Raw genomic sequence first — 20,385 nt, forward strand, 5'->3', positions numbered from 1 at the left:
CGGGAGCGGGGCCGCGGCGGGCTCCGGGGGCAGCGGGCGGGCGGCTTGTCCTCCCCCGACGTGCCGGCAGCAGCGTGGATGGGGGAAGGTGTCTTGTCTTTTAAATGCAGCGTACCTGTATTCGAACCATCCTGTAGGCACAGATATGTTATGAAAGTGGCAGAAAAGGATAAAGGTATCCTGCTGTTTAAGTCAGCCATCTTACTGTCCTCGTGCTAGTGTCTGGAGAGCATATTTGTAAACGAATGGGAATAAAATGTAATTCCGTTTGTTTTCAGAAAAAAATTGGGGTCATGACTTTGAAAGCGCCTATTCCAAAGACAGGCGAGGCGCAATTAAACCGTGTAATTGTGCAATTACGGGTCAGCTACGCTATGACAGCAAGCCGTTGCCTCCCATGGGAGAGCTGGTAATAGATTTAGGCTCTGGTTGTTTCTGTTTGTAAAATGAAATTGCTGCCTTAAGCTGACTTTTAACTTCAGTGTGTACCTGTATCCTTAGGCGTGAGTGTGACCACCTGGCAGATATGGAGGTAAGACGTAGGTGGTTGCACGCAGGGGACCAGAATTTCCTCATTCGCGTCCCTCTCAAGGTGCTGAACGTAGGACCCGTGTCTCTGCTGGTGACATGAAGAAGCAGAGGCTTGGCTGGCGTAAGCACAGCGGGCAGAGCTGAGCTGGGTGGATGGAAGCTGCCTGCCAGATCTTCACCTGAAACAGAAGCTTCCAGTTGGGTTTCTTGTATGACATTTTGGCTTGATGTTTGTAGCTCTCTAAAGTCGGGTGACTTTGAGGTTGGGTTTTTTTGTGAGTAGCTGTGTCTTCTGCATGCTTTGGAGGAATAGAGATGTGAAAAAGAGGCAGCATGATGGTGTGCAAGATGTATCTTGTTGAGGATTCATGGTTTGGGGTCTCACTAGCTTCACGGTGAGCACCCAGTCTGCGTTCTCTGTTGAGTGTCTCTTCTACAGTGTGGTCCCACACTTACGCCTGCACCAGCAAGAGTGGTGACAGAGTAATTTGAGGACTCCTATATACTTCCTGACTGGTGTTTTTTTTTAGCATGCATAAAGAAGGATCTCAGAAAACTAGTTTAAAGTAGATTAATGTAGGCAGTTTAATTTAGTTAGTAAAACAAAACCTGTAGGAAAAAAGTTGCCCACCTAAGACTCTTTGTGTTGAAAAAAGGAAAAAAGCAAACTTTATATTTTCTGAACTTTGAAAATAGTTGCTTTTAACGTGCCTGGCACACTGCAGTAGAAACTTAACCAAAAAAGACTGTATTGTGCCAATGTTATTTTTTTCACTATTTGATGTAATGGCTTGACTAAGCTAGCTTTTTGATATCTGCTTTTAACTAGAGATGTTATTTAAATTTAGAGCACTCCTGACACAGTCAGTATCAGGCAGGCACAGATAGCACTTAAGCTTAATCTCTGGGTGATAGGGGCTGTTCTCCTTCCCTGCTCTCCCAGTAATGGTACTGAGGGATGAGGGCAGGCTGCTAACTGGGGTTGTGTTTCCAAAATGGCTGTTCTGAAAGTTTCAGTAACTGGGTACTTGGATGTTTTATGCTCAGTGAACTTAATACCTGCTCATTCTGTTTTTTTTTCCCAGTCTCTAGATAAAAAAAAAAAAAAAAAAAAAAAAAAGCTGAAATATGGGAAAATTAAGATGAGCATTAGGACCACTGGCTGTCATTTAAACCATTACAAAGCTTATTTTTTTTTCTCTTATTCTTTTTCTGTTCTGAGCACCCATATAAGAACTTGCAATGCACCCACTCTAATTTAGTCCCTTTTCCCAGTGCCAAAGGGCTAGTACCAAAGATACTGACTTGGTGAGTTCATGGTTTTTTGCTGCAGTTAGTGCCTGAGAGATTTTCTTCATTTTTCTGCCTCTTTGGTTCTACAGTTTGTTTATAAATCATTGTTATTTTTTGCTGTTTAGAGATCTAGCCAAATTCTGTTTAGTGAGAAAAATATAGAGCTTTTTTTTTCTTAAACTTTTGGTATACCACTGAGATTAATAGCATTCTGGAAAGTTTTCCATGGTGTACCTTATTTCTTTACTGTAACAGAGAAGTAACAATGTACTGGTGGCTCATTTTTACCATCTATGAGTTACTAGGTTTGAAAAGTGTATCAATGCTCCAAGTTGAGGATTCTTATTTTAAAACTTTCCATATGACATTATAGATGGGTTTTGTTGTTCTTTTTGTTTGTTTGTTTTCCCTTTTATCCATGGTGTTTAGCCTTTGGGAGCTTCAGGAGGTCACTGCATGCTACTGGTGTGTGAAGTTATCCTTGCTCTGTGTTTTTAATGTTCCCTTTTTTGTGCTTGAGTAAGCAATGGTAGCTGCAATGGGGTTTGGAGGGTAGTGTCCTGCAACCTGTGAAGGTTAAATGTGCGCAGCTTGTTACTATTACATAATGTTGGTGGGTTTAGCTCCTTGTCAAACTGCTAAGCTTCTGCGTTAACTATTATGAGGCTTTAGTGTGGCTTAAGGAAGTACTACAGAGAGTACAGAATGAGGGGAGAATATGTAGTTAGCAAATATGGCCTAACTGAGGTTCAGAACAAATATATAGTTTCTGATTTCCATATGGATTTTTTATGGTTTTTTGTTGTTGTTGTTCTTTTATGCTTCAGGATTTTTCTGAGCATCACAGCATGATGATCCCTGTGAGAATTTCCAAGAGCAGAAACAAACTTTTTAATGACTTGCATGAAATTGAGGAGAGGAGCGGAGAATTAGTGTGATATTTGAGTCTGAGATTTGTGATGGGAAATTCCTTGATGCTGTTGTAAACTTTCTCATTTTTTTCACTCAGGTTATTTAGAAGTCACTATTCGTGAAATTGAATATAAACCAGTCTTTTGCTTAAACATATAAGGAAAATATTCTTGGTAGGAAGTGATTATTTATACTGAAGCAAAGAACAGCTGCTTATACAATAGACGGTATTTCAGCACAATTTTTTCAGTATTTACTTCAAGAAGATAATCTGTACTGACTATTATACTATTCAAATTAGTGCCTGTACCCTGCATCTGGGAGAAACTTAGAAGACGTGCAACTGATGGAAAGTCTGTATTTGTTTTGCTTTGTGTAACTTGGAGTTCAAGTTTTTGAGTGTGCTAGTTTTAAGACTAACTTTAAGTTAGTCTGCTGTTGGCTAGAAAAATGTTACTTACAACAGTAAAAACAAATAAAAAACCTCCTGTAGTTTGGGGTTTTTATGTAGTTATTTTTAATTCACAGACAAGACTTTACATGTGAAACATAAAGATATCTAGGAAAATTGTGATGCTGGCAGCCTTACTTTGATTTCAAACTGATTCACCTTTTCTTTTGACTGTTTCATGGGATACCTTTGGTTTGAATCAATAGCAGATAGTATATTGATTTTTTGAATCAATAGTTACTGTCATTTGGGTTGCTGTGGTTTACGTTGATGCTGTTATTCTATTGACTGCTGCATGAAGTACTTTGTTTTGCTTGGTTCATTTTTACTTCATTATTTGGACTTCTTATTCTGTGTTCCTCGGTTCAACAACCTGTAACACGAATGGTATTTTTGTATGATTGAGGTTTAGGTCTTGATGGTAGCACCTAACAGGCTTTCATTTGGTTTTAAATTCACATGTTAGATCAGTGTGGCTGCTGAGTATAAAACTGTGTATATGCATGTATACAAAAACCTGTTTAAAAATAGTTTTATTAATATAATCTTAATTGGGGATTAGTGTTTTAATTGTCTTTCAGTGGTAGCAAAAGTTCTTGTGCAAATGCAGTTATTCCAAGAAAAGCAATTATGTTGTGTAGGAAATGTTATAAATGCAAACTGTAAAGCATTCATAAAACTGTTTAGAAACGCTGATTGATACATTCAGAGTACTTAGGGTCCTAATTTTCATGTCCACAGTGAATCACTTCATTTAGAAGAGTAAATTAGCTGTGTATAGGCTTTAAATAACTTACAGGGGAAAAAGAATAAGAAAATTTGTATTATTTTTCTTCTTCCTAATGGGTTTTGGCCTGTTGTTTAATTTGCTATGAGATACTTGCATGAATACTTGCTGTATTTTAATTTAGGTCACAATATGCTCCAAATAATTGGTATTTGCAAAAGCTTAAAAAACCCCTGCCAAGATCAGCAATTGCTCAGTTGACATTTTAGTGAAGTAAATTCTTGTAGGAGCATTGCATCTGCCTGCAGCCCACTTCTCTTAGGTTATCTTCAAATACTGTTACTGAAATGTTTAGTGGTGGGTACAGTTGAGAGAAATTACTCTTGCATGTTAAAAATAAGCATTCATATTTCATTTAATTCATATACACAAATCAGAAAGCTTAGGCTAGGTAGCCAGTTTTTGAGTCAAAACCATAAACACAGAATAATAAGTGCCGTGGCCATTTTGCTTAGAAGAATTGTGTTAGAATTTCTGCACATGGTTTAATGGTATCTCGAATGCATAGCATGTTCTCACCTAGGTGGTCCCCTCTGGTCATTGCAACATCCAAACCACAGCAAATGTTTGGAAAGTTGATGTAGAGTGCTGGGAAATCTGTGGTCTCTGGCCGTGTTTTTGAGAACAGTCTGAAGCTGATCTAACAGTATGCTGCTGCTCAGAGGCAGAGGAACCTTGCTGGCCATGATCTGCTGCTGCTTTTCTTGTGCTGATATCACTAATCAGGTGGAGCGTAAAGTCATCTAGATGGGCCTGCTGGTGAGGTTCAGTCTGTTCATGGAAGGATGAATTGAAGCCAGTGGGGAAGTGGTTGGGACTGTGCAGCTGGGAGGGTGGGGTGAGTAGAGGGTGTGTCCCCCTCATCTAACAGCTGTTATGTTACAGGAGTGGTCCTGGGTGTCCTTTATCAGGTTTGGCCACTTTGGTAAGGTGGCCCACGTGCTGTAAGTATAATCAGTAGTTAAGAAAGTGGCTATTTTCCAACTGGTTGTGTATTACCCTCTCACAATAAGCAAGAGATGGTATGAGTAAGTAGAAAACAAAAGTGGAAAAGCGGAAACTAGGATGGGAAAGACATTCTATTTCCAATTCTGTTTTAGTGGAGGGGAGTTGGGTGTAAAAATGACACAGCCTAGGGCTGTAGGGAAGGAAATACAGCTTTTGAGGTATTAGTCTCCTGCAGCAGTACTTCTATACCTCATCTAATCAGATTCTACCTTTTTGTTGTTGTGAACAGAGAAACAAATGCACCGAATAACAGCTTTATTTTGTCTTTAGGATGATCTGCACAAAACTTGCAACTCTGCGTCAGCCACAGATGGACTCTCTGCAACTTCATTTATAGAATATCCAAAGTACAAGCCATTTATTAATTCAGATTTGCTGCGCTCCCCACGGAAACCAGTAATTCCATATCCTGAAAGCAACAGCAGAGGTAATAGTTCAGGAAAGTTTTTTTCTTACCTGTTTCCAAGTCATGTGGTGAAATACTGTAGGTCCACATCTACAAAGGCTGCATTCTTTTTATCCTTTTATCACTTCCCAGTGATGTGCTAGTCACCTGTTTTGTAGGTCCTTTGCACTTCTCTTTGAGGAATACCTAGTGAAAAAAGGTCATCTTACAGCTGGAGAAAGATGCTCCTCTTCAGTAATAGAGAGCTGTGATATTGGCTGAGTACTTTGTGAAATAGTCCTGACATGTTTTCTTTTTCCCTTCTTCAGTCCTTTTCTCCCTCAATCTTTCCTCTCCTGAGTTCACAGCTGCCTTTGAAATAAGGAGCCTTTAGTCACCAGAAGGGTTTGAAGCAAAAGAGAGGTTTGGTTGAAATGAGAAGGCTTATCATGGACAAAGGGTGTGATGAGAGTATTAGTGAAGATTTAGAGGATACAGAAAAGAGTTCATCATAGTGCTGAACCGAATGCTCACACCACCAAAAAGGGAGGTGATTTTACTCCCACTTACTCTTGTTACTAGGCTATTCCTTCTCCCCTTTCCCACTCAGGTCCTGGTGTTCATCTCCAGAAAGATTTAGGATGAATCCTAATACTACTTTAAGTAAAAAAATCAGCATGACAGCCTCAAGTCCTTATTCCAATAATATAATTCATGTCTGAGTTACTGGAGACTTCTGTGTTAATGATCTAGTAGATGAAATCCCAATTCTTGAAGTGCTGTTTAAAATGCAGTATTTGTTCTTACATGCTCAATGCCATCAATTTTGAGAGTGCTGTCAATACAGAACTAAAGGAACCTTGTGACAGATAAAAAAATTGTATATGCAGAAAAGAGCTTAATTGTGAATTACCGATGCAGGCATAATTTTGTAAATTGTGTTGCATTAGTGACAAACTTTTGACTTCCAAGTTTTCACTTGGCAGCTTTTTTTCAAGCAGGGAATTTGCCAATTCTGAAATAAGTACAGGTGGAGGGAGATAATCTGATAAAGTGTGTATCTTTTTAAAAAGTATGAAATGTCTCTATTTTCAAAAAAAGTTTAAGTAAATACGAATATGTACTGAAAATTAAATCCAACAGGCAGATGATCCAATATCTTTTTTTTTTTTTTTTTTTTTTTTTTTTTTACCCTGGTCTAGTGGAAGATGTCCCTGCCCATGGCAGGAGGGCTGAAACTAGTTGATCTTTAAAGTTGCTTTCAACCCAAACCATTTTATGATTCTATGATTCTTTTTGCATAGCTTTTAAAAATGCAGAAATGTTCTGGAGTGTACATTTTAGTAAGTTTAAGGATATAGGAATTAGATGGGAAAATAGGTTTGATGGTTCTTGTGTCCTTACCACCCCTCCCACCCCCAAATTTAAAAAAAAAATCATATTGAAAAATCTTGAAATTGAGTATAGTAAATTCTGCTTATTTGGGTTGGATTTTGTTTGTTGTGTATGTGTGAGTCTCAGCATACATAGTTGGCTTTAATAATCTAATAAGGATGACTGAACAACACTTGACATTTACTTGGGTTTCACCTTTATTGCTTCACTGCTGTATTTTGTTAGTCCTTATTATACAGAAATTTCAATTTAGCTCTAAGGATAAGAGTAACAAAGCTGCTCATAGTTTCAGCTATGCCTGTTTCAACTGAATCCTGGCAACAGTAATATAAATAGAGGAGGGTACAGTTGGTGACTGATCTTGCAAACAGGGCTACCTTTCCCCTTAACTGTGACTGCTGTCACCCACTTCTTATTTATGTAACAGGTATTTTAAACCGAGTAGTTTTTATTAATGGTGTACTCTAAATGTGCTGTTCTGCATTTCAAGACTTGATGGGTTGTTATGCTGGAAAACTCATCCTGATAATTATTCTTCCTTTCTTTTTTTGTAATCTGATGCTCAAATAAGCAGTCCTGACTTTTCTTGTGCTCTGTAATAAAGGTGTGTTCTTTCTCTGGAGTGGATTTAAGCACAAAGGAGTGGGCTGGTGTGACCTTGCAGATTAGTCTGCTATATGAGCTATCTGTACAGATGTCCCTGTGTTTTACTTTAACAGGGCTGTATAGGGGAAAGGGCTTATGGTTATGGTTCCCTTTGCAGAATTAAACAATACAGCTGAGAGACGTAATACACCAGATTACCAGCAGATGGTCTAATTGCAAGGTGATGTGAGTTCTATTACAACTGCTTTTCTTTTTGTGGTAGTGAATATATAAAGGTTTTGTTGAGCGATTGCTAAAGCAGGGAGTGGAACAGAAAACAGGAAAGTTGTTCAGCGCAAAGGTGATGCACGTCTTGTGGGGGGAGGAGGAGGGAAACACAAGTGTAAAACCAGAAGAATCAAACCAGAACTGCCCCCTAGAGAAATAAAAACTTTTATAGCCCTTCTGATAGCTAACCTTTAGTCTCCTCTGTGACCATTCCTAGGAGTATTATGTCTGTGTGTTTCTTGTGCTAGCATGCACTTGTAGAGGAATAATAATATAGAGAAATGTCACTGTTTTAACTAGTTATGACCTTTCATTTCCTTTTGATAAAGAGTCAAAAGATGCACTGTTTACACTTCATCTACAGAATATTTATGTTCCTTGTTCTGGGAAATGGATGCATCTTTCCCAAATGTTTTAAGTGAAGGTGTGGACCAAGGGCATCTATTTATTTGAGGCTAGTTTTAGAATCAGTTATGTTTTAAAGGGAAGCAGATCTTTATTCCTGGAAGTACTCTTGGATGTTGGTAAGGAACACTCTGACTTTCTTATATAACGTGCTTCTCTAAAAATGTTTCAAGTTCAATGTTATCTTGAAGAGGTGATTTAATGGTATCTAACACAAGGTACTTGTTCAATTACAGCCATATTTTCTGCTCTGAAGAATCTCCAGGAAAAAATTCATCGACTGGAGTTGGAACGGCTTCAGGCAGAGGAGAATGTAAAACACCTCAGCAGAGAAACTGCAGACTACAAAAAAGTACTAAGTGAACAAATGCAACATAAAGAGCAGGACAAGACTGAAGTGTCAAAGAAAAATCAAGGTTGTGTGCAAATATAGATGGTACAGAACAGTGTGGATGAAACTTGATTTCTAGCAATGCATAAAACTATTTTAATTTACATCATTCAGCATCTTTAACTTTGTAGTGATACATGGAATTACAAAGAAATAATTTTAAAAACACTTTGTTTTAGGGATTGAATGCATACAAAGGTTCATCAGGCTTAATCTGTGAGTTTCTTTAATTATCCTTTTTTTCTTTGTTTTGGAACTGTCCTGAAAACATAAAAAAAAATCCCTGGAACAAGCAGTGCATGATTTCACTTTTCTGTCTTCTGTTATTTGCAGAACTGGCTTCTCAGCTGGCAGCTGCTGAGTCTCGGTGCAGCCTTTTAGAGAAACAGCTGGACTACATGAGAAAAATGATCCAGCATGCAGAAAATGAGAAGTCACATCTGCTGGAGAAACAGGTGTGTTCTGAAGATTAAATTATAAAAATCATGACCCTGTGTCATGATTTTTTGTAGTTACTACAGTTTTCATAGCTTTTAAGTGTGGATGTCTGTTTTAGCTGGCCTTTATATACTTAAGTGTGGATAATTTCCCTACTTATATTCCCCAGTCTTGTCAGGACCCTGGTATTTTCTGCCTTTGTGCACCTGTCTCTAAGGCAGTATCAGGCTCTGATATTAATAAGAATTGTTTGCTTCTGCACAGTTGGCTTACCACAGTAGCTCATACTTATCCCTTAGTTTTATACCCATCTGCCGCTGAAAACCCCTTCCCTTTTGTGTTCACACCCCTCAGATCTTTGGGGATTTTCTTTACTAGTACTGCTTTTGCTAAACCGGGGCTGAAATACTGATTGTGTAGAAATAATGATAAAATTTCTGTCCCACTGTCAGTGACTGAGATTTGCCTTTTATTTAAAATAAGCTTGAATTTTGCTTTATAGGAGTATGGATCACCTAGCACTCTGTTCATTGATCTCTGTGGCTGGCCTAATTCAGTCTGTTAAATAATTACTGAAATAAAAACCCATAAGAATGAGTAATGAGGGTTTTCTACCATGTTGGGTTCAAAGGGAGGAGGGACTTCAGAATTGTCTCATCCAAATCTGGTTGAGTGTGAGGTTCCCAACACTGATGGACCAGTGGTGCTCCCTGATCATAGCACCATCTAAAATTACATTGAGGAAGTAGTAGTTCCTTTGTGCTGTTCATGAGCCTCCTTGTGCAGCAGATATAAGGCTTACTATAGATGGTCTTGTTTTATTGTGCTTATAGTTGTTTTTGCTTTTCACTTCTCCCTTCAAGGGTTCGTTGGAGAGAGATCGGATTCTTGATCAATCACATGTTCAGTCTAAATTGGAAAAGCTGGATATGCTGGAAAAAGAGTACAGCAGACTTACTATGATGCAGTCCATAGCAGAGGTCTGTCATTTTTACTGGATACTATATCAGATTTATCTTTTTAATTGTAATTAGCACTTCATATGGCTCCATGTCAGTAATAGAGCTGAACTTTGTGCCGTAGCGAAAGACAGCAACTAAACATCTTTTTAAAACTGGATTGTTGTAAAAATTTGAAGTTATTGCTGAAAGTCTACATGGCCAGGTAGGCTTTAGGTCACTACACAGCACAAGAGTTGGAGTTTTGTTAAGCCTTAATGGTATGTGTTGGTGTTCCTCTTTTGGGCTTAGTTGATGCATCAGCATGTAGGACTGCAGGCGTTCCTAAGCTCTCAACTTCCGAGTTGCCTTGGATGCTACCAAATGCTAGAAGTTATTTTCTGTTATGACCCAGATGTAACTTCACTTTTGTGGGTTTGGTGTGTTTTTTTTCTTGTAGCCATGTATGCTCCTCCTACAGAAATGCAATTATTATTTTGCTTGCAGGGTTCTGGAGCCTGATATTGCTAGGCCTCTAGCCAGTCATGAGCTGTTTTCTGATCAACAGGTCTGTCTGCCTGTGTGCTGGCAGGTTGTTCTTCTGTGTGAGCATCCCTGTGCTAAGTGTTACCTTATAATCATGAAAGGGTGACTGCACACTTTGTGCAAAAGAGTTGCATCTGCTGCCTCTTCAGTCTCTGCTTTAGTTGTGGCAAGACCACAGGAACATTTGCAAGTTTAATTTGAAGCAAAAAATATATAAGACTATTTCTGTACATGGTGTGCTGAAATGGATGGAAAGTGGTGAAATGACTACTCGTGCGCAATGTTTTAACTGCCTCTGATTTCAGACACTTCTGGAGCACAAGTTGTATGTGGGTCTTACTGAAAGCATTTAGTCTCTGCTGAGCCCCTACCCCTGACCCTTTAAGTATTACCTTCAAACAATTTGCTGATGTTAATATTGGTTCTAAAGAAGAAATGTTGAGACTCATTCGTGTGAAGTACCTGTAACTGGAGTGCTTGGCTCAGAAGCATTTTCTGGTGTATGTTTATTGCAACGGTAGTCCTGCAGTGCAGTCTCTGGATAGCTGACTGAAAGGTCTGAACATGTCTATGTCTGAGGATGGGCTCTGGCCTTGTGTGTGGCCAGATGGCCAAAATCTGCATGTATGTGTAGATGACACGTTTTGAAGAACTGTAGTTGGTAGTAATCAATCTTTTAATGCTCACAATGAGACTTAATAAAACCTTCTGTTGTGAACAACAGAAGTAATGGACCCTCACATCCTGTTGTGTCTGTACACTACCCTACACCTCTAGTTTTCCCTCTAACCTCTAATTGCCAGGTGGTGAGAAGCAATACCTGCCTGGTTCCAGCTGGGTGTACAGCTGACTGTCTAGCTGTCAAGCACCTGCTAATTTGCAAGGTAGTGAAGCACACAAGTAAAACCTGTCTTCACACTGGAGACATTTCCTCTCCAGTGGAACTAATCTGGATGTTTATCCCAGCAGCCAGTTTTTATGAAATTGAGATGTTCTGTATCTTTGAGGTGTCATACCTTCCTGTCGTCTTTGGTTAAAGTTGTTTGAAATTTATTTCAGTGACAGCCAGAAGGATGAGTGAGGTGATTGCATGAAACCTAATTTCCCTTAGAAAATGAGCACAAATAGACACCGAAATATTTTAAGTCTATTTTTTTCATTGAGTTTTTATGCAGCAGCTACTGGTATCTGAGCAGTGGTTTAGGCAGCCCAGTTCTGACCTGCAGCTCCCTTTCTGTGCTGTGGTACCTTGTGTAGGTATCTAATTAGATAGATAGTGGGGAGTGTCTGTGTTCACTGTTAGCCAGCCCTGTGGACTTGTTCCATCTTGCTGACGGACCAGTAATCTGTGAAAAAATTTTGGGAAGTTAACTTGGGTAGATAACTTCTGACAGGGTCTGAAGACAGTAAGATACTGCTGTGCAGTTTGAGCTGCACACTGCAGCTAAACAGCTGGCTGGGTGAATATTCAGTTTATTTCAGTATAGAAGCATTGGCCCAGCTTCATGTCCATCTTCAGTTCAAGCAGAAGATTTGCTTTAGCATTTCCATGTTAAAAATTCTGTCATACCTGACGGGTTAAACAAAGATCTTTGTGCATCTGACCACTGAAATCAAGAATAGTGCCACAAGCTGTAAAGGGCAGAAGATGATTTTAAGTTACCTGGGATATATCTGTTTTTAATGAAGAAAATAAAATTTAGTCAAGAGGGTTCTTTTATTCAACAGAAAAAGTTGTTTCCTTTATATGCCTTTGTCTTCAGTGTTTATCCAGGATTTTGCCTGTAACACCTTTGTATAACAGCTGGTTACACAAATCTTGCAGTTGATGGTGAAGTAAAGCAGAACTGAAATATTTACTAACTTCAGCATAGTGGGTTTATAAACAAACAAGTGTACAAATATAGGTGTTACTTTGATTTCCATGCTTTCCTGACTTAAGTTTGATTAGTGGCTCTGTAAATAATCAGTCTTTGGGAAGTTGTTTTGTGTTGTGGAGCTCTGGATTGTTTTTTCACTCTACTGAATAAATTCAGAAAGCTATTTGGTAACTTTCACACTGGGAGTTTAAGTAAGTGTATCCTACTTAAAGTTTTCATCTTGTCACAGGGTTTACAAAGAAATGTATGCCTTTCCCCTTAACTCTTTTCCTTGAGAAGGGCTTTCATTAGAGTTCTTACATGCTTACAACTGGAAAAAGATCAAAGCACTTCAGTTTTGCTTAAAGATCTCAGAGGCATCATAAAAACTTTCCTCCCTCTCCTTTATTAAGAAGGTGGCTAGATGTTAAAAAATTCCTCTCTTCTAAGAGTTTAAGTTACAGATATTGGCAAAAATAGTGGTCTGAATAAAGCAAGTCTTCCCTCAGCTTATAATGATACATGATCTACCTTTGCTGATCCTTTTGTAGTACAAAAGCTTTGAGGATAATGTACACAAAACAACCTACTCTCTAGGGGTTTTTGACAACGAAAGAGAAAGAGCCATGTGTATTGCTCTCCATGTAGGCTGTAAGTTAAATTCAGGTACCAGTTGCAGAAGTAAAGATAGAAGAATCAAGTAAGTCTTAAGCATTAGCACTTGTCTGCTGTGTTTATGCCTATACAGACAAAACGTCAGCCATCATTCTAATGCTGAAGTCTTCACTTGGCTTTAAGTCAGAAGTTGAACTGATACACTTTTGCTCAAGCTCTTAGTACTGTAGGCTTCAGGAAGAAAAGAATTGTTTCATTAGTGATGTTGTTATTTTTATTCAACTTTGACTAGAAAAAAATGAAAGAGCTGGAACATAAGCTTCAGGAGGAAGAACATGCAAGGAAGCTTGTTCAGGAAAAAGCAGCTGAGGTAACCAACGGGAAATTTCTTTTGTACTGGTATGCACTAATTAGCTTTTCCTTTCCATCAGCTTTTCAACTAAACTTGATGAAAGTGTCTCCCATATACAGAATAATGAAAAACTTGGTTCAGTTTGTTTTGTTTTGGGTTTTTTTTTTTCCTCCCTCCTGTCTGAAGTGTCAAATGTTCTGAAGTTCTCTGAGCTTTTTGGAAGCCTAACAGCACCTGTTCACTGAAGCTTGATTTCCTCAATAAAAGGAGCTAATTGGAAAAGAGGAGTGGAAATTCAGACTAGTTCATAGTTGAGGAGGATGTATGAAAATCTCTGCTTGAAATAGATCAAGGTCAACAAGTGTGCTCCCTTGGACACTGGTCTTCTAACCTTGAAGTGTTGTGCTCATTATGTTTATTGTATGCTGAAAAAGTATGTAGGTAAGGTGTTAGGCTCTAGCATTAACCTTTGCCATGAGTTTGGGGGCGGGGGGGGGGAGAGGGGGAGGGGTGTCTCAAATCAATCATGAATAATTGTTCTGTGAATGATTAGGAGATGATTTCTAAAGTCTTGTCATAGCTTCCTCTTGGAAGGATCAGTGAAGTGTACAGATCTCACTCCTGACAGTGTGAATCTTTACCTTAACATTTCTAATAGGCTGTTTAGTTTGGTTTTTTTTTTACTGTCAGATTTAATAGAACAGAAGCAATAGTTGTCTGTTAACTGTATGCCACAGGATCAATTGAGCAGGGTTGGTTGGCTAGACTTGCATAATACTTTGTCGAGTGTAAAGCACAGCTGATGTTTTGGCACTTGCCTGCAGGGGAGTAATGCAGTAAGACTAATTCTCTAATTTACTAGCATTAGTGATGAGTAGTGCTACCAGAGGAAGTATTCTTACTTAATGTTTAAATTGGCCTTGGACGTAGTCAGAAGCATCCTAAAAACTCGCAGCCCTTGCTTTCAGAGAGCCTGTATCTTAAAAATTCTTGTTTTGCAACTCTCAGCTTACTCTGTCTCTAATTATTTATAAATATAATTACAGTAACTCCCCTTATTCCTTCAATTAAAGCTTCAGACAGGCCTGGAAACCAACAGACTACTGATTCAAGCAGCATCACCGTTGCTTTCTCCAAAAGCAATAAAACCCAGGAAAAAAACTAAGCAGCCAGAGAAGGTAATATGGGGGGAAGACAAGGGCAATTACTAAAGAGTTAAATAAGGGTGTGTGCATGCAGTCAGGAAGTAGGTTGCCTCTTTTTTTACAAAGCAAAGGGAAAATGGGTTTGCTCTGGTGTTATCTTTAATAAACGTTTCTCTATTTTTCTTTCTTTCCAGAAATGTTCTACAAGCCATCTCACTACGCAGCCCCATTACAGACTGTGTCTGGGTGATGTACCCTTTGTAGCTGGGAAGGTGAGCTGCTTAATTTCAAAGCTTAATGCTCAATAGCTGCAGCTCCTTAAGTGGCTTTGGCTTGGTGCACTCCTGACACCCAGTGGTCAGATCATTTAATTTTCTTTGACTCCTTGCAGTTTGTCTTGAAAAGGCTTGTTCAGTGTTGGTAACATGCTGAATGGGCGTTTCCTAAAATGGGTCCTCTCTGTACTGCTTGTCAAGCTGTTCTAGTTCATGCATATTCATTCAAACAAAAAATATGTTCTTGGCAGCAAATCAGAAATGTTACTTTTTTTTAATGTTCTCCATTATTATCAAGTAGGTTGTTGACAATACCATTTAAAAGAAGTCTCGCTTGCTTTTCCTTCCAGTCTACCAGTCCCAGTCATTCAGTTGGTGCCAACGTGCAACATGTCCTGCACCTGATGAAACAACACACAAAAGCTTTGTGTAACAGTCGTGTGGTAAACGATATTCCACTAGCAAAACCCATCAGTACCAGTCATCCTGCCAGCAAAAGCAGAAAGTCATCTCTTCCAAAGGATTCTTCTTCATCCCAGGAAGAGCTCTCAGAAGTGTTACTGACTTTACAGGATGAATTTGGACAGATGAGTTTGTGAGTTTGTCCTCTTCTGCACTGCAGATCATAAATGTAGATGCTTTATATTTTTGCCTTTTGCTTTAAAGTTAGAAGTTTTTGCCTGACAAAAGAGTTAGTATTAGTAAGTCTTTAGCATGTATTCTTTGTTCTGCTGGCTGGGGAGGCTGTCATTTCTCATTGCAGTTAAAACAGTCCAGACTTCATATCTGTGCTTATGTGCTGCAGTATTGAATTCATAAGGGGTAAGGAAGAAGTGTGGTAATAACCCCTGATGCAGTGGACAAACACTCCATTAAAGAACAGCTTTACTAGGCATTTTGCTTGACCTGGTTTACAGAACATTAATTGTTATCCTACTGCACAACTGCAGTAGATACAGATATGCAAACCAGTAACTGAATGAGTGCTGAGATCATGCCCTCAAGGGGCTATTTGGCCATTTTGAATGTGTGATTTGAAGTCTGAAGCTACTTATGTTATTGAGACTTAACACTGCAGCAGTCTGCCACCAGGATATGCCACTGTAATAATTCTGCTAACCACAAAAACTGTTCTTACTGGTTTGTTATGGCAATGTTGAACATGTCTGGCTGCTGATGCTATGGTTTACTAGAAGTGCTACTTCTGAACGGAGTGTACAAGCACTAGAAGCCAAAGGAGTCTGATGCATACTTTGTTCTGTCTTAATTCCATGATAGTGATCACCAGCAGCTGTCAAAGCTTGTCCAGGAAGCTCCAACCACTGCAGTGAGGGAAGATCTGGAGAGGGAACTTGAAGCACTGGTGGGAAAGATGGAAGCAAAGGCAGACCAGATCAGCAAAGTTCGCAGACATCGGCTGCAGGTGAGCTACTTTTTCACTATATTCATGGTTCTGTGTTTAAATTTTATTTTTAATGTTATATCCTAATTAACAGCACTTGAATAAAGCAGCAATTACTGCTGTAGAGAAGTAGGGCCTAGCTCTAGGTTTGATGTCCCAAAGTTGTTCTGCATACCTCCATCTTTCCATGCCAGTATTTCTGCAGAAGTATCCTTTCTGTCTTATCATTCACCCTTGTGCCCATTCTTCATCCTGTTCTGGGCAGAGCTTTCACATCTTTGCACATGGGTTGGGGCAATCCTAAGCACAAATACAGGCTGGGTAATGAGTGCATGGAAAGCAGCCCTGTGGAGAAGGACTTGGGGGTGCTGGTGGACGGAAAGCTGAGCCAGCAATGTGTGCTCACAGCCCAGAAAGCCAACTGTGTCCTGGGCTGCATCAAGGGAAGTGTGGCCAGCAGGGCGAGGGGGGGGATTCTCCCCCTCTCCTCTGCTCTGGTGAGACCCCACCTGCAGTGCTGTGTCCAGCTCTGGGACCCCCAGCATAAAAAAGGCATGGACCTGCTTGAACAGGTCCAGACAAGGGTGATGAGGATCATGAGGGGGCTGTAGCACCTCTGCTGTGAGGACAGGCTGAGAGAGTTGGGGTTGTTCAGTATGGAAAAGAGAAGGCTCCAGGGAGACCTTACAGCAGCCTTCTAGTGCCTAAAGGCAGCCTATAGGAAAGATGAGGAGGGACTTTTTACAAGGTTGTGTAGTGATGGAAGAAGGGGTAATGGTTTTAAACAGGCAGAGGGTAGATCTAGATTAGCTATAAGGAAGAAATTCTTTCCTGTGAGGGTGGTGAGACACTGGCACAGGTTGCCCAGGGAAGTTGTAGCTGCCCCCTGCCTGGCAGTGTTCAGGTCCGTGGTCTAGTGGAAGGTGTCCCTGCCCATGGCAGCGGGGTTGGAACTAGATGGTCTTTAAGGTTCCTTCCAACCCCAACCACTCTGTGATTCTTCTCTTGCATTGCATTTTACACTCCTCTCATTCCCTGAATCTTTTAACAGTCCTTGCTTGAAGTAAACAACCTATCTATGTTTTGATTTGCAGTTTAAAACAGCTTTCAAAATGTTTTGAGTAGTGTAGCCTGTTCATTCAAAACTATAAACCCTGTTGATCCCTTATTTTCTCTGATGTTCATTCAATCTATTGGATTTCTTCCAAAGAGCTTAATCCCATGTATTTAATCTGGTTCATTTCATATGAACCAAGATTCAACCTCACCTGACATAATTTATATGCAAAGTATGTACTGAGGGCAGTGCTGCTGACATCCAGAATGGACATATGAAACATTTTAGGTTAGAAGCATTACTCAACTTGTGATCTCTCGTGATCTTCAGAGTAAATGTTGCAGAGAAACAGATGTGTAGTAGTTCCCAGTAGTAACAATTCTGCCTATACTGAGGCTTCTGACTAGCTGTTGGCAAAAGTTTGAGGAGTTGGGATTTAGGAAAGTTGCTGCATGCTATAAACTAGGAGGAGAGAGCACTGCTACCTGAAGAGAGGGGAACTATAAATGACAGTCATTCTGTGGTTCAAGAGTATGAATGTGTCTGCACCTTAGACTGTCCAGTTCCTTATCCAGGCTTATGCACACTCAGTCTTTGTTGCTGACTACTGAGTCTTACAAGCTGTGATTTATAGTGGCTGTGTGTAGCTACCAGCTCTCCACCTCAGCACAGTTCTGGTATTCTGTTTAAAGCTACATCTCTGACAGTGACTAGCTATTAAAATCACTGTATCTATGTAGAAAAATTTGTTTTCTGGTTTTTTTTAGTCCCTGGATGGTAACAGTAACAAATCATCTTTTTGTCACATGTACCTTTTTCTATTACATTAATAATGGAGATGTTCCCCCATAATGAACTGGTCAGTAGTAGTCAGTAGACTAAGGTGAACATAGTTCTAAAGATGCGAATATAGCAATGCTGCGTAAGGAAAATAAAATATTTATTATTCAGGGTGAATTGGAAGTATCTGTTTGCTTAGCTGGGTGAGATAAGTGGTGGGATATTTCAGCTGTTTGGAAGAATTGCCCAACATAAACTGAAACAAGGTCACTGCTTAATGTTTTTCTTTGGACTTCTGTTTCAGCTAGAGAGACTTAAGAGAGAATGCAAGTCCAGAAAGACTTCTGCTAAACAAGTAAAAGACAGCAGGTTCCCTGTTAGTGAGGTGAAAGTGACAACTACTGTAACCACAAAAGGAAAGAATGTTGGTCCCATCAAAGTGAAACCTGGAGAGAAGAGTCGGAAAAACCTTCAGTTGTTGAGAGACATGCAGACCATACAGACTTCACTACAGAAAGATGATGTCAGCTGGGACTACTGACTTTTCTGCAGGAGATGTTCTTGAACCACCCCAATCACTTTCTCACATTCTGGATATAAAGCAGCTGCCTTTCTTGCTGTGTGAAAGAGACTACTGTATGCTAAGTGCACTTTTGAAATATGGGCCCTTAATTCTCCATCCCTGGGTTTGATTGTATATATTATGGTCTAGCTTAAAACACATTCCATTTTTAAAGGTACCCGGCTGCTGAATCTAACCACAGGCCTTCACCAGTTCCTTTTGTGTTACAGTTCCAGCAGTCCCACCATTTCCCTTCAGCACACCAAGCACTGCACGTTTGTGGGGGTTGGTGTGTGTGAAATGTCAGCGCAATTTCATGCTGTTGTTGAACTGGGCGTTGGGAGGCTTCTCAAGATGCATCCTGTCTGAAAATGATGCTGCATCCCCAAGTCTTAAGGGCTTTTGTCAGTTCTCTTCTGTGTGCGGCTGCAATTACTCAAACTCTCGAGAGTGTCTGAGAACAGGTACACCCTTGTAAAAGCGTTCTATGGAGCTCTCAAAAAGCTTTCCTAATTCTTGTTCTGCTACATTGCATTAGTCAGTATTAATGGCAGTGGATGTTTGAGTACTCAAAGGAGCAAAATAACTTTTCCAAATTATTTTGCTTAATGATTGAATTCTTTTTCAAGTCTGAAGAATGAAATTTTTCTACAGAAATCCTACTTTATGAAAGAGCTATAGGATAGGGGATAATATCCTGTCTCGTAGTTCATAGCTTTGGGTGGTAAAGCAGTGAAATAAACCACAAATGTTTTAAACTGCAAGTGCCTCAATCATGCCATTCAGTCCTGGCATCTTGCTTTTAACTTGAAATGTGCTTTGATGAGCTATCTACTTTGGTAGTGGTGCAATTCATTTTGCACTCTCACTTGCACAGCTGAGTAAATGTTATTTATTATGTTAATAATGTAAAGAATTTCCTATTAATGGAATATATAGAAGACCCAGATGACCCATTTATACAGTTGAAAAATAATAAAGCCAGCTTGCCTGTTGAATGATTTGCGGGAAACCTGCACTTCCTCTAAGCTGACTTGGTGTTTGCTGCAGCACTGTGCCCTGTCCAGTGTGGTGACGGGACAGCTCCCTGGTCAGGGTGATGAGTGTGAGCTGTGAGCAGGCTCCAGGGAGGCGGGAGCTGGAGTTGTCCACCTTGCCTGTAGCTGAACAGGCAGGGAATTCTGTAGGGTCGACACAGGCAGAAGGGACTTGAGTTTTCATTGCCTGTAGGTGCTCCAACTTGCCTGCCTCCTGCCATCTGAGGCACAGGATGTTTTAGCTCTGCGAGGCATCAGAAGCTGTTAACCAGGCCTGGAGCCATACCCCCCCTTGACTCCATTTATGTTAGATAGGGGTTCCAGGTAGCTCGAGTAACCCCTTGGGGAGCGGTTCATCCTGGAGGTTCTGGAAAATCAGTAGCTGAAACTACACGTGGTCATTTTGCTCAGGAAGGACCTCTGGGGATGGGCTTGCTTGAAGATGGGTTAATGTCAGCGTTACCTCTGGGTGTCCTCATGCACACCTTACCGGTGGAGGGCTTTGGAGTGGTTTAGGCACCTCATTATGGTAAATGAGGTGCCCAAGTTGGACTTAAGCCCTCCAGGGGTGAGAGCATCAAGGAGCAAGCACAGAGTTGATCCCAAATCATCACAGTGAATTTGGGCTTAAAGTGAGTTAGAAAAATGTGAATCCTCCTTTTACACAGAAGTTACTGTGCTAATGCACTACAAAGTGCAGAATTTGTTTGAATTTTTGTTGTGAAAGTATTTTTGTAATATTGAGCAGCTAAGCACTGTATCTGTATTCATACTGGTCTGTATAGGATAAGATGATGATGAATTTTGTTTTCCTGTCATTTCTGTCATTCCAAATTTCAATGTTTGAACATTAGCATCTTGCAAGACCAGCTGCAAAAGAATGAGAGAGATTTTGATTTGATACACTAAATTTTCAGTGCTATTTTATTAACGTTTGCATGTCCTACA

The 20,385-nt window shown here is 39.9% G+C and overlaps 2 protein-coding genes across 4 annotated transcripts in view; one reads left to right on the forward strand and one right to left on the reverse strand.

Annotated features, from left to right (window-relative positions):
- FAM76B (family with sequence similarity 76 member B) overlaps positions 1-130 on the reverse strand; it is a 13,510-nt gene extending 13,380 nt beyond the window's left edge. The window contains exon 1 of the mRNA XM_026855467.1: positions 116-130. Within this exon, the coding sequence (XP_026711268.1) occupies positions 116-130 (15 nt within the window). The remainder of the gene's footprint in view (positions 1-115) is intronic.
- Positions 131-165: 35 nt separating this feature from the next.
- Positions 166-20,363, forward strand: CEP57 (centrosomal protein 57). Of its 3 annotated transcripts, none has more exons than XM_026847031.1 (11): positions 166-409; positions 5,253-5,409; positions 8,277-8,456; positions 8,765-8,886; positions 9,733-9,849; positions 13,120-13,197; positions 14,253-14,357; positions 14,519-14,596; positions 14,950-15,194; positions 15,878-16,022; positions 18,143-20,363. In XM_026847031.1, exons 1-11 carry the CDS (start codon positions 398-400, stop codon positions 18,377-18,379), a joined length of 1,476 nt encoding a protein of 491 aa, XP_026702832.1. In that variant the 5' UTR covers positions 166-397; the 3' UTR covers positions 18,380-20,363. The 3 variants fall into 3 exon arrangements, with proteins under 3 accessions (XP_026702832.1, XP_026702911.1, XP_026702755.1); XM_026847110.1 differs by lacking the exon at positions 166-409 and adding an exon at positions 512-532; XM_026846954.1 differs by lacking the exon at positions 166-409 and adding an exon at positions 646-926.
- Positions 20,364-20,385: the final 22 nt, after the last annotated feature.

Source organism: Athene cunicularia (genome assembly GCF_003259725.1).
Source record: "Athene cunicularia isolate RWA chromosome 1 unlocalized genomic scaffold, athCun1 chr1_part1, whole genome shotgun sequence".
In the NCBI taxonomy this organism is placed as follows: domain Eukaryota; kingdom Metazoa; phylum Chordata; class Aves; order Strigiformes; family Strigidae; genus Athene; species Athene cunicularia.